We start from the raw sequence: 12,054 nt of genomic DNA on the forward strand, positions 1-12,054 counted from the left end.
CGCCTGTCCTTATTTTTTTTTAAAAGGGGGATTATGGTGACAATTTGCAAACAGGCCCCCAAGTAGAGAGAGAATATGGTGGACTCCCAAGGTCCCCATCGTGCAGTTTCAACAATGATCAACTCACAACCAGCCTTGGTTCATCTCGACTCCCACCCAGTACCTTTTGTAGTGTTGTGCTGGAGTATTTGAACCACATCCCAGGCACCGTATTATCCCCCTGCTTAGACGTGGATATTGAGACCTGGAAGGTTCAGAAAGGCTGTCAGTGGTACAGCTGGAACATTCTACATACCCAGGTGCACCCTTGTCTGGCCCCCATATAGAGAAACAAAGAGATCTGCTCAGAAATGTGCTGACTTGCGCTTTCTCTCCAACCCCGGTCACATACACATTTATACATCATGTACACACAGTCCCCCACACAGATGCACCCAAAGACAAACCCAGCTGGCCCAAAGCACCCCACCTCTCCCACCCATCCCTCCTTTGCTATTGGAGGATCTGCACACACGCATGAAGGGCCTACTGTGTGCTTGGCATGAAAAAATAAACCTCCAACGGCCATTTTCTCTTTTTTGGCACCCTCAACCGACAATCTGAGCAAAAACAGGGTCTAAAGGCCACATCTGCCCTCACTCCTAGCTTCAGAAGGAAATGGATTCTAATTAATTTTGGTCATATGGAACTATTCTTGAGCACATTGAAAATTCCTCATATTCGTCTGCTTTGTATAGTTATCTCAGAGATTCTCAAAACAGTCCAGGGCAGGGGTGGGGTAGGTTTTAAACTCCAGTGTTTCTGGAGGAAACAGAGGCTCACAGGCATTCGGTTATTTGCCCGAGGCCTCAGAGCTAGTATTTGACGGCACTGAGACTAGGACTGGGCTGACACATCCCTCCTTCTTCAGCTTTAGCTCACCACTCTTTAGGGTTAGGGAAAAACAAAATGATGCCTCCTGCCTCCACGTTTATGTATTTATTCTGAATTTCTTTGTTAAAATGCATCTGCACTCCTCCCCTCATAGTAACAGTGGCTACCACGGCCAGGTCCTAAAGGCCTCATAAGTCCTGAGGTCCAGGAAGCAGCCTCCCACACAAACCTCCCTCCCCCCCACCCAACTCTATCCCCTCTGGCAATATTCAGAACACTGCCCCGCTGCTCCGCCCCCAGATCCTCCTTCCTTCAGCGCTGACTCGCTACAAACTATTCAAAATTTATCTTTGGACCCTTCCCTTCCCACCAACTCAGACACTCAGCACCAGCTGGGGACTCCTCCGTGTCTGCAGGCCCTGGGACATGGCTGGTCTCTGCAGAAATGTTTATTGAATGAATAAATAAAAATTCACACTAAGGTGTAAATGTGAAAGGACTGTTTTATTTTTTTTTATTTTTATTTTTAAAAGATTTTATTTATTTATTCATGAGAGACAGAGAGAGAGAGAGAGAAGCAGGCTCCCAAGGAGCAGGGAGCCCGATGCGGGACTCGATCCCAGGACCCCGGGATCATGACCTGAGCCGAAGGCAGACGCCCAACCGTCTGAGCCACCCAGGCGCCCCGAAAGGACTGTTTTATACTTTAATGTGTTCCCTCTCCTGGGGGCAACAATAGCCCTTTAAGTATTTTACAGCTTACGAAGCTCCTTGTATTAATTCCTTTGCTGCCCCCAACAACTTTATGGAGGTAGGTACGAGATGAGGCATCTCTCAGAGAGGTGGTGTGATTTGCCCAAAGCCACACAGCGCATCTGCAAAGATTTGCCTCATAAAGTAAAGTGCACAGGTTCCGGGGATTAGGGATGGATATCTTTTGGAGGTCCGTTTTTCAGCCACTTAAGGGTAGAACTCAGATCTTCTTGCAGCTAATGTTCGGCACAGGGATTTCCGAGGGAGGATTTCTCGGAGCTGAAGAGAAAGGTGATGGGGCATTGAGAAGGGGGGCGCGAGGTCGCGACCCTGAGCGGCTGCATCGACCGCACCCGGGGCCGTTGCCGCGGTGGTGCCAGTCAGAGGCCGACCCCCGGGGCACCCAGGACCTGGCAGGCGCCGCCGCGGAGTCAGAGGTTACCGGGAGGATGACTCGAGCCGCTGGGGGGGACTGGCGGAAGCCTTTGAGCCCAGGCCGTGAAACGAGGTCCGGGTGCCCTCCCCGCACCTAGGGGGCGGCAGGAAGATGGGGCGCAGCCAAGGGAATACGCCCCCTGCTGGGCAGAGACGCGGATGGTAGGGCTCACGACTCTCCGAGCCCCTCGGCCCGCAAAGCGGCACCCCCTGCCGGCCTCGCCGCCTCACTGCACTCGGCCCCGCAGCTGCAGCCTCGCCCGGGCCGGACGCGGGGTGCGCACCCAGGGAGCGCCGGGCGCGCGCGGGGTACGCGCGGGGTTGCAGGTCGCGGGCTGCCACCGGGGGGCGCCGCTACGCGCTACGCCCCGCTTCGCTCCGCCGGGGCCTCGGACACCCAACCGAACACCGCCCGGCCGGGCAGAGGCCGAGGGGCGACGAGGAGCTGACGCCTCAAAGCGGGGGCGGGCCGGCGGCAGGTCCCCCGCACCCGCGGCCTTTCTCCGAGTGCCCCCGCGAGCTCCGCGGGCTCTGCGTCCCCCGCGCCTCCCACCCGAGCCCGGCGGCGCAGCGCAGCCCGGCCGCTCCCACTCCGTCCTTGGAGGGTGTGGAAGGGTGGGTTTGGGGCCGGGGGCGGGTCTGGGGGCGGACCCGGAGGCGGGGCTGTCTCTGCGGCAGGGCCCAGCTCGGCTCCCCCCGGTCTCTCTCTGTCTCTCCTCCTCCCTCCTCCTGCTCCGGGCGGAGCCCGGCATGGGGGGGCCGGCGCCCGGCAGGCCAGGTACGGTGATGTGGAAATTGGGGAGCCTTGGTGCGGGGAGGTGGGGGGCAGGGAGTAGTGAGGATTGGCGGGGCGAGAGAGACGGAGAAACCCAGGGTAGCAGGACAAGGGGAAGGGGAGGGGTGCCTGGGAACCTGGGGCCCTTGGATGGAGAGGGGAATGAAGCCGCCAGGTTTGGAACAAACAGGGAAGGAAGAGGACGGCAGGGAGGAGGGGCGCCTAGGAGGAGAGGTGAGGCCGACGGCGAAAAGGAGAGTGTGTTGGGGGGGGGGGGGGGGAGGGAAACCAGAGCAGGTCTGGAGGCCGAAGCTCAGAAGGTAGCTATGGGGCCAGACCGGAGACCCCCGGGTGGGATTGAGGGCAGGGACTGGAAGAGGGCAGCCAGGAGCCTCTCAGATCCTGGAGGAAGAAGGGGATCTGGGCCATCATCGAGGGAGGTGGAGCCAGTCACTGAGGGGCCAGGGCACAGGAATAGGGGTGGACAGAGGCCGGGGGCCCAGGCAAAGGACTGGAAGGGGGAACTGCCCGCAGGGAATGGAAATAGACGGATGGGTCGTATTGTAGATGCCCAACTCCGAGTGCCTCCACCCCTTCGCTAGCATCCCCACCCTGCCCTCATGACACCCCCAGCCTCAGGGCCCAAGAGCGGGTGGGGATTCTGACCATCTCCCCCTTCCCCAGTGGGGTGCACTGTACGCAAGTAGGCCGTAGCAGAACTCCTTGTCTGTAGGTATGTCCAGTTCCCTGCAGCCGGTGTGTGTATCTGGAGGTCTGTGTGTGCTGTGGGTGTGTCGGGGGTGTTTATGTCTGTGTGTGTCTGCCTGTTCCTAGGTTGTGTTTACCCACGCTGATCTATGGGTCTGGTCCTCTGTTTGTAGATAGGGGTCTGTGGCCTGGTGGTTCGTGTGTCTGAATGTGTGTTTGTGGGGCCTGTCTGTGTGGTAGATCAGGATGTATTTACAGGATAGGAATCTGTGTCAAGCTGATCTCTCTGGGATGTGTATCTGTGGCTCTGAACACCTTTGTCAGGCGTGTGACTCTGTGTACACATAGCCTTCCGTGTCTGTCTGTCTATGGATCCTAGAGGTAGTGTTGGGTTTTCTCTGCCTCCATCTGTTTTCCACTCTCTGAGGACCCAAGTCACATCTCTGCTCCTTTCTCTCTCTCTTTCTCTCTCTCTCATTCATTCCTGGCCCCCACCCACCCCACATCTTTCTTTTTTTCCTTCCCATCTCCCCCACCAAGTGGATCCGGGACCCAGGGAGGGCCGCCCCCCGGGCCTGGTGGCGCTGAGCAGGGCCCCCCAGCCCCCACCTCCTGCCCCACGACATGAACCTCCTCTACCGAAAAACCAAGCTGGAGTGGAGGCAGCACAAGGAGGAGGAGGCCAAGAGGAGGTAAGGCTTCAGTCCCAGATTGCCCTCCGGGCTGTCCCACGTCTGCTTCCCCGCTGGCTGGGGCCACATCCCTCTGCCCTTCCTGGGTCCAACAGCCTGGTCATGAGTCTGATCTTAGAGTCTGTGCTCAGTACAGAATTGCTGGGATTGCATACACCCTGTCCCCACCCTGCTCCTGGCTCCTGGCGCTAGCCCTTGTCCTGGCCTCTTGGGGGGGCTTCCAGCTCAGGAGCACCCTGTTGGCTCTTCCCGACCCCTGGAGGCCCGAGTCACTCCTTCCTGACTCACCTCTGGCCTATAGTCTTCTTTCTGTCAATGTGGGGTTGGCTCCAGGCTTCCCTGTCACCTGACCTTGGAAGGGGCAGGCCCTACTGCCCTCCTGGTCCAGGGACGGGGTCATTTGCGGGGTACCCGAAAAGATCCGTTTGGCCCCCTCCCCACCACGGCTGCTGGGGGAGGTCAGTGGCCAAGTGACAGGGGTGTGTGTGTGTGTGTGTGTGTGTGTGTGTGTGTGTGTGGTGGTGAGAGAGGTGAAGGCTGGGCCCTGCAGAGGGGCCAGGGCTGGGGACCTCCCCCTGCTTGCCCTCTCTCCTTGCCCTCCCCGGGACCTGGACCCTGGCCTCTCCCCTCTCTCTTCACCCCCATTGACAGCACAGCCTCTTGGAGCCTGAGTCAGAGCCACCTCCCTGCTCCCTTCTCCCTCCTCGAAACTGTGGAGTTTAATTCTTGTTGTTAATTAGATTAATCAGAGCTATGACTGCAGTGATCTCTCCCTAATGAAGGGTTAGTAGACAGGGCCTTAATGAGAGCCCACCCCACAGTGGCTCTCCCCTATTCCCTACCAGCCGCCCCTCCCTTCACTCACACGGAAGCTCAGGGACAGTGAGAGGGAATGGGGGTGAGCCTGGGAGGGTGACAGAGAAAGGACAGCACCGAGGGAGAGGGAGAGGGAGAGCGAGGGGAAGGGAGGAAAAGGATCAGCAGGAGGAGGCTGTTCTGCCAATGCGGCTGCACAGGCCTCATCTGGGAGCGGAGGCCGCAGGAGCCGGACACGCTGGGAGGCCAGAGGCCAGAGGCCAGAGGACAGGTGTGGGCCCGCGCGCGCGTGAGGAGCAGAGCCGTGGCGGCAGGTGTATGTGCCAGGCGGGGCTGTGCTGCCTGTCTGCATCTCTACCTGCGCATGAAGCCGTCCACACAAGCGCCGCGTGCCAGATATGCCCAGGCTGGGATCAGACAGCTCCAGGGATGCTCCCCTGCACACGTACTCATCCCTTCACTCATCCCTACTCGCCATCCCTCCCCAATTTCCTTGTCTGTTTTAAAACCGAGGGATTCTGCCTGAAGTTTCTACTTCGGTGCCCTAGACCTTCAGGCAGCCTCCCATCCCCACCCCAGGCCCCTACCTCCTCCTCCTGGGAGGCCACAGGGTTGCACACCCCCTCTGAGGGTAGAGGATGGGGAGGCCCAGGCCTGAGGCCCAACCTCTGTTCCATCTTGGCCTTCTCTCCCCAGCTCCAGTAAGGAGGTGGCTCCTGCAGGCCCCGCAGGGCCCGGGGCTGGCCCGGGGCCTGGGGTCCGTGTGCGGGACATCGCCTCGCTGCGCCGCTCCCTCAGGATGGGCTTCATGACAATGCCAGCCTCCCAGGAGCACACCCCCCACCCCTGCCGCAGCGCCATGGCCCCACGCTCACTCTCCTGCCATTCAGTGGGCAGCATGGACAGTGTTGGGGGTGGGCCTGGGGGGGGAGGTGGGGGTCTCACAGAGGACAGCAGTGCCCGAAGACCCCCTGCCAAGCCCCGGAGACATCCCAGCACCAAGCTCAGCATGGCAGGGTCGGGGGCAGAGATGCCCCCCGGCAAGAAAGCAGGTGAGACACCCCCAGCCGTCCCCGGGAGCTGGGAGGATCCATTCCAGGCCAAGAAGAGGCCTGCAGGGGAGGGTTCATTCAGGGAAGAACCAAGGAAATGGAAGCTTCCATTCTCAGTGGGAGTGGTGGTGGTGGGGGGTTCTTTTTGGAAGGGCCTGAGATGAACCATTCAAGGGCAGGGGAAGCTCCCTGAAAAGTCCATTCCTGGGAAAGGGGTGGCCTTGAAGGGACATGAGGTGGGACAGAATTTACGGCGGGAGCTGCAGATTCTGGGGAGTTCATCAGAAGGACTGAGAGCAGGCTGGTAGAAAAGGAACCCACTGTGCTTTAAGTTGGGGAATGTGGGGAAAATAAAGACGCACATGTGCCCTTGCAGATGGGTTAAGAGATCAGAAGGGGTCTGCCCATCTCCTTCCCGCACTAAGAGCCCAGTTTGTTTTTCTCCTTCCCATTCTGCCCAGGCTCACAGAAGCCAACCCCAGAGGGCCGAGAGTCCAGCCGGAAGGTTCCTCCACAGAAGCCCAGGAGAAGCCCAAACACCCAGCTCTCTGTCTCCTTCGATGAGTCCTGTCCCCCAGCCCCCTCTCCTCGAGGGGGGAATCTGCCCCTTCAGCGCCTCAGTAGGGGGTCCTGCGTAGCTGGGGACCCTGAGGTGGGTGCCCAGGAAGAGGAGCCCGTGTACATTGAGATGGTGGGGGATGTCTTCAGGGGAGGAGGGCGAAGTGGAGGGGGCCTGACTGGGCCCCCTCTTGGGGGTAGGGGCCCAACCCCTCCAGCTGGCGCCGACTCGGACTCAGAGGAGAGCGAGGCTATATATGAGGAGATGAAGTACCCGCTGCCCGAGGAGGCAGGGGAAGGCCGGGCCAACGGGGCCCCTCCATTGACCGCAAGCTCCTCGCCACACCAGCCTCCTGCCCTGCAGCCCCACACCCACCGTCGGCCAGCTTCAGCCCTCCCAAGCCGGAGGGATGGGACACCTACCAAGACCACTCCTTGTGAAATCCCCCCGCCCTTCCCCAACCTCCTCCAGCACCGTCCTCCGCTCCTGGCCTTCCCCCAAGCCAAGGCTGCTTCCCGAACCCCTGGCGATGGGGTCTCGAGGCTACCGGTCCTCTGCCACTCGAAGGAGCCAGTGGGCTCCACCCCAGCTCCCCAAGTGCCTGCCCGGGAGCGGGAGACGCCTCCCCCACCGCCTCTGCCTCCTGCTGCCAACCTGCTGCTGCTGGGACCCTCGGGCCGGGCCCGGAGCCACTCAACACCGTTGCCACCCCAGGGCTCTGGCCAGCCCCGGGGGGAGCGGGAGCTCCCCAACTCCCACAGCATGATCTGCCCCAAGGTGGCAGGGGCGCCGGCAGCCCCTCCTGCCCCGGCCGCCTTGCTCCCTGGCCCCCCCAAGGACAAGGCTGTGTCTTACACCATGGTGTACTCGGCAGTCAAGGTGACCACGCACTCCGTCCTGCCAGCTGGTCCGCCCCTAGGTGTTGGGGAGCCAAAGACGGAGAAGGAGATCTCAGTCCTCCACGGGATGCTGTGCACCAGCTCGAGGCCCCCAGTGCCTGGGAAGTCCAGCTCCCACAGCGGGGCCATGGGCGCAGCAGCTGGGGTCCTCCACCATCGTGGCTGCCTGGCCTCCCCACACAGCCTTCCGGACCCAACCGCAGGCCCCCTGACTCCCCTCTGGACCTACCCAGCTGCAGCAGCTGGGCTCAAGAGACCCCCTGCCTATGAGAGCCTCAAGGCCGGGGGGGTGCTGAGTAAGGGCTGTGGAATGGGGGCCCCATCCCCCATGGTCAAGATCCAGCTGCAGGAGCAGGGGACCGACGGGGGTGCCTTTGCTAGCATCTCCTGCGCCCATGTCATCGCCAGTGCAGGGACACCGGAGGAGGAAGAAGAGGAGATGGGCGCCACGACATTTGGGGCAGGCTGGGCTCTGCAGAGGAAGGTCCTGTATGGAGGGAGGAAGGCAAAAGAGCTGGACAGTGAGTGAGGGGTGGGAATTTGGGGATGGGGGACTGGGGATGCCTGGGATGATTTCGGGGAAGTGTTGGAGGGGTTATTTGGAAGCCACAACCCATTGTCCTGAAGTGGGAAGTTTTCAAGGAGACTGGAGAATAAGGGCATGCAGCAGGCTGGTGGGCTGGGGTCCCCATGTGTGTGCTGGACGGGCAGGAAGATCTGCAATGGGGAGGGGCTAGAATCTGTCCCCAAGGGTCGCCTCCTCCTGCCCTGTCCTGCTCTACTCCCTGCCCTTCCCTTTGCTAGGCTGCAGGGGTGTGTGTTTGTGAGTGTGCGCACACTAGGAGCTAAACACAGCTGCCTCCCAGCTGTTGCCATGGCAACCCATCCAGACAGGAGGGAGAGGAGAGGGAGGCCCCTACCGTTGCCTGGCAACGCAATGCTCTGCCAGGCCTCCTCTCTGAGCTGAGCTTAGTTCACTTGCAGCCCTTCCCCCAACACCCCCCCTTTCCACTTCCTGGCTCAGGATTTGGGATCTCCCCCTCCTGGGGGAACAGTGCTCCTGGTCTATGTTTCAGAGGGTGGTCATTGTGGCCCTATCAGGCCAGAGGGGTTCTGGAGCTAAAGTTGGGGTAGGGGAGACCCCTATGACCACAGAAAAGGGTTTGGCAGCAGCAAATATTTGTGTCTCAGGCCAGAGATGATACCAATGGGTGGAAAGGAAAGTGGCAGTATTGGGGTCCCTCCTGTGTGTTTGTGTTTGGGGACTGTGAAATAGGGTCCCTCCCTTCTCTGCTGTGACTTGCAAAAGGGCAGTCACTTCTGGTCCATGCACGCCGCAGTGTGTGTAGCTGGGGGGAACAGCAAGACCCTTCCCATGTACAGCACTAAGCTCTCCTTGTCATCCCAGCAGAGGTCGAGGATGGTGCCCGGGCCTGGAATGGCAGTGCTGAGGGTCCAGGCAAGGTGGAGCGTGAGGACAGGGGCCCTATGGCATCAGGGATCCCAGTGAGGAGTCAGGGGGCAGAGGGCCTGCTGGCCAGGATCCACCACGGAGGGGACCGAGGAGGGAGTCGCACGGCGCTGCCCGTACCCTGCCAGACGTTTCCTGCCTGCCACCGCAATGGAGGTGACATCCCGCCCGCGCCCGGACAAAGATGGGGCCGGAAGGGGGGGAGATCTCTCAGGGTCCACGTCCTGGGCTCTCCTTTTTAACACCACAGCGCCATCCCCTTGCCTCCCCTGCTGAGTCAGGGGCAGCCTGGAAGGGGCTGCCGTCTGGGAACTGCAGAAGGGGAACCTGGAGGCCCCTACCCTCCTCACTTACCTTTTCTCCACCTCAGACTTCACGGGAGGCTACCGCCTGGGGCGCTCGGCCTCCACCTCTGGAGTCCGGCAGGCCGCGCTCCATACCCCCCGGCCCTGCAGCCAGCCTGGAGATGCCCCAAGCCAGGTGAGGAGGAAGTCGAAGTTGGGTGTTCTTTTATTTGTGAAGGAGCAGGTGGGGAAGAAGGCCTGGGTGTGGAAAGAAAAGTAGGAGGTCAAGCCGGGGCCTGGCATGGTCGAATAGGGACCCAGTGGCGGGGGGTGGGAGGGGTGGGGGGGGCGTTGATCCTGGGAAAGGGCTGTATTTGGTGGGGACAGCCAGCCAGGCAGCGCCACCTCTAGCTTACCGTGTGCCTTTGTGCGTTTAGAAAATGGGGGGTACCAATTTGAAAAGTGCGTTCTACTGGGAAGACAATGATTTAAAGGTGCCCATTCCTCAGGGTGAGATGGGCCCAGCCTGGCACCAGGGCTCCCTGCCAGGAAGAGGGTGCAAGAGCTGGGTTTCTGTTCCTGTCCCACCCCCCCACACACACACCCCCAGCCAGGCGGAGAGGACAGAGGCCTGGGGGGCAAGAGAGGACTTGTTTCTGGGGGAAGACATTGGTCTTTGCAGTGGGGGACAGGGCCTGGTCACTCTGAGGTCCTTGACCCGCCCCCCTCATTCCTTTCTCCCCTCGTCGCGGGCCGGCGGCGGGAGGAAGGGGCACAGACCCACCCCGCCCTGCCGCTGCCCCTACCGCCTCCGCCCTCCCGGGAGCGCGACGGCAAGCTGCTGGAGGTGATAGAGCGCAAGCGCTGCGTGTGCAAGGAGATCAAGGCCCGCCACCGCCCAGACCGAGGCCTCTGCAAGCAGGAGAGCATGCCCATCCTCCCCAGCTGGCGGCGGGGGCCCGAGCCCCGCAAGTCCGGCACCCCGCCCTGCCGCCGGCAGCACACTGTTCTCTGGGACACTGCCATCTGAGGAGGCCCGGAGACCGGGGTACCGGACTGGGGAGCGGGGCGGGGGTGCCCGGCTCTCCGGGAGACTTGCCTTGAAAGAGGGACACTTGAAGGACCAGGTGAGAGAAAGCCAGGGAGAACCCCCTGCCTTCCACCCTAACCCCCGGAGACGGGGAATCTGCCAGGCCCATCGGGCATGGGGCACCAGCCGCACCCCCTGAAATTTGGGGGAGGAGGGTTTGAGGTTGGGAGTGAGGCCCTCCGCTGCTCTCCCTACTGGGCGAGGTAGACTCCTCCTCCTCCTGAGAGGGCCGAGCCAGAGGTCAGCATGGGGGAGGAGGGAAGGGTAGGGAAGATGGGGGCGGGTCAGGTGAAGGACGAGGCTAGGGAGTGTGAGGTAGAGGGGCTCTTTAATAGAGCCGGGAGTGGGGAGGGGGTATTTATTTCGTTATTTATTTTAGTTGGGAGGGCAATTCTGGGCTCTTCTGACCTACTTCTGGGCAGGGAGTAGGCAGTGGTGGGCAATTAAAGGGAACCAAGTTTGTGCTCTCCCCAACGCCTGAAGGCCCCACCATCCACGCCCACCCTGCCGCTGGGGATTGGTCTGGACTGGGGAGCCAAGCAAGAGAAGGGAGGGACTCCGGTGAGCTGAGGGCCGCAGACTCATTTACAGTATTTACGAGTGGCCAGAATTTGGTAGTGAGTGTGGCCTGCTGTGAAACAGGCATCTTATTTAGCTCTGGGGTGAGGGTCTAGCACCAGGGATGGGCGGGATGATGGGGAAGGAGGGAAATTTTAGCGGGTGGGGGGAGGGCGGGGTATTTATTTAAATTTTAAAAAAATCAGAAGAGATGTCAGGAACTTTTTTTTAATTCCTTTCTTTTCAGAATAATATATTAAAAGACTAACGATCCTAGAACTGGCTTCTTATATTTCAGTGTGCTCTGCTTTTCTTACACCTGTTTCTTTTCCCTCTTGCCTGTGGTTGGTGGGAGTTGGAGGTGGTGCAGGGAGGGGTGAGTGGCTGTGACAAGTAACAGGGAGAGGTGGAGTGTGAGGTAAGTCTGGGAATGCCACCATGCCCTGACTCAGCAAGCATTTACTGAGCCAGCCTCTGTGTGCTTGGCAATACACCCATGCAGAAGGAGCATTCAGACTAAAGCCTGCCCTCAGGCAGTGTATCGTCTGCTCAGGGTGATGAGCCACCTGGGACACTAGATGTTCTACAGCAGTAAGTGGGGTGCAGGTGGGTACGGAATCATCTAAGAAGGCTTTCTAGAAAGTGAGCCTAAAAGGACAGGTAAGGTTTGGATGAGCAAGGGGAGGAGGGAAAGTCCCAAGATCACACACACCGTATGATTGTCTGCAGAACAGAAGATGGGGGTGGGGCAGGAAATGTGTTTAAATAACGCAAAGGGCAATGAGTCAACCACGATGAAGCTGATTCAGAGAGATAGGCATCAAAGCAAGATTCTGATCCTTAGGAAGCAGTCAGGGAGGAGGATAAAAAAAGTGTCTGGGAGAATGGAGGGCAAGGGACAGTTTGCAAGATGCAGCCGAAAGAACATCCTCAGGTAGGGAATGAAGGAGTCGAATGGGGCATCCTCGAAGCCCAACTTTGGAACACCTGTGATTGGGGAAATGATCACTTTGACAGAGCAAAGCAAGGGGGTGAGAAGGATTTTGAGGGAAGAACTTTGAATGGGAAACAATGGTTAATATCCAGGTT

General features: G+C 59.8%; 1 protein-coding gene across 1 annotated transcript; it reads left to right on the forward strand.

Moving 5' to 3' along the window:
• The first annotated feature begins 2,756 nt into the window (after positions 1-2,756).
• On the forward strand, positions 2,757-11,252 carry NYAP1 (neuronal tyrosine phosphorylated phosphoinositide-3-kinase adaptor 1). The gene is made up of 7 exons (XM_034988503.1): positions 2,757-2,839; positions 4,085-4,236; positions 5,749-6,104; positions 6,566-8,083; positions 8,974-9,189; positions 9,404-9,513; positions 10,096-11,252. Exons 2-7 carry the CDS (start codon positions 4,169-4,171, stop codon positions 10,345-10,347), a joined length of 2,520 nt encoding a protein of 839 aa, XP_034844394.1. The 5' UTR covers positions 2,757-2,839; positions 4,085-4,168; the 3' UTR covers positions 10,348-11,252.
• Positions 11,253-12,054: the final 802 nt, after the last annotated feature.

Source organism: Mirounga leonina, unplaced genomic scaffold (assembly GCF_011800145.1).
Source record: "Mirounga leonina isolate KUSES-001 unplaced genomic scaffold, KU_Mleo_1.0 Mir_454, whole genome shotgun sequence".
Taxonomy (NCBI): Eukaryota; Metazoa; Chordata; class Mammalia; order Carnivora; family Phocidae; genus Mirounga; species Mirounga leonina.

Excerpts from the sequence above, each read along its gene's own strand:
- NYAP1 (XM_034988503.1), top strand. The coding sequence starts at position 4,169 with ATGAACCTCCTCTACCGAAAAACCAAGCTGGAGTGGAGGCAGCACAAG. Across the intron at positions 6,105-6,565 it reads GCCCCCCGGCAAGAAAGCAG|GCTCACAGAAGCCAACCCCA; the intron begins GTGAGACACCCC and ends CATTCTGCCCAG. Across the intron at positions 8,084-8,973 it reads GAAGGCAAAAGAGCTGGACA|AGGTCGAGGATGGTGCCCGG; the intron begins GTGAGTGAGGGG and ends TCATCCCAGCAG.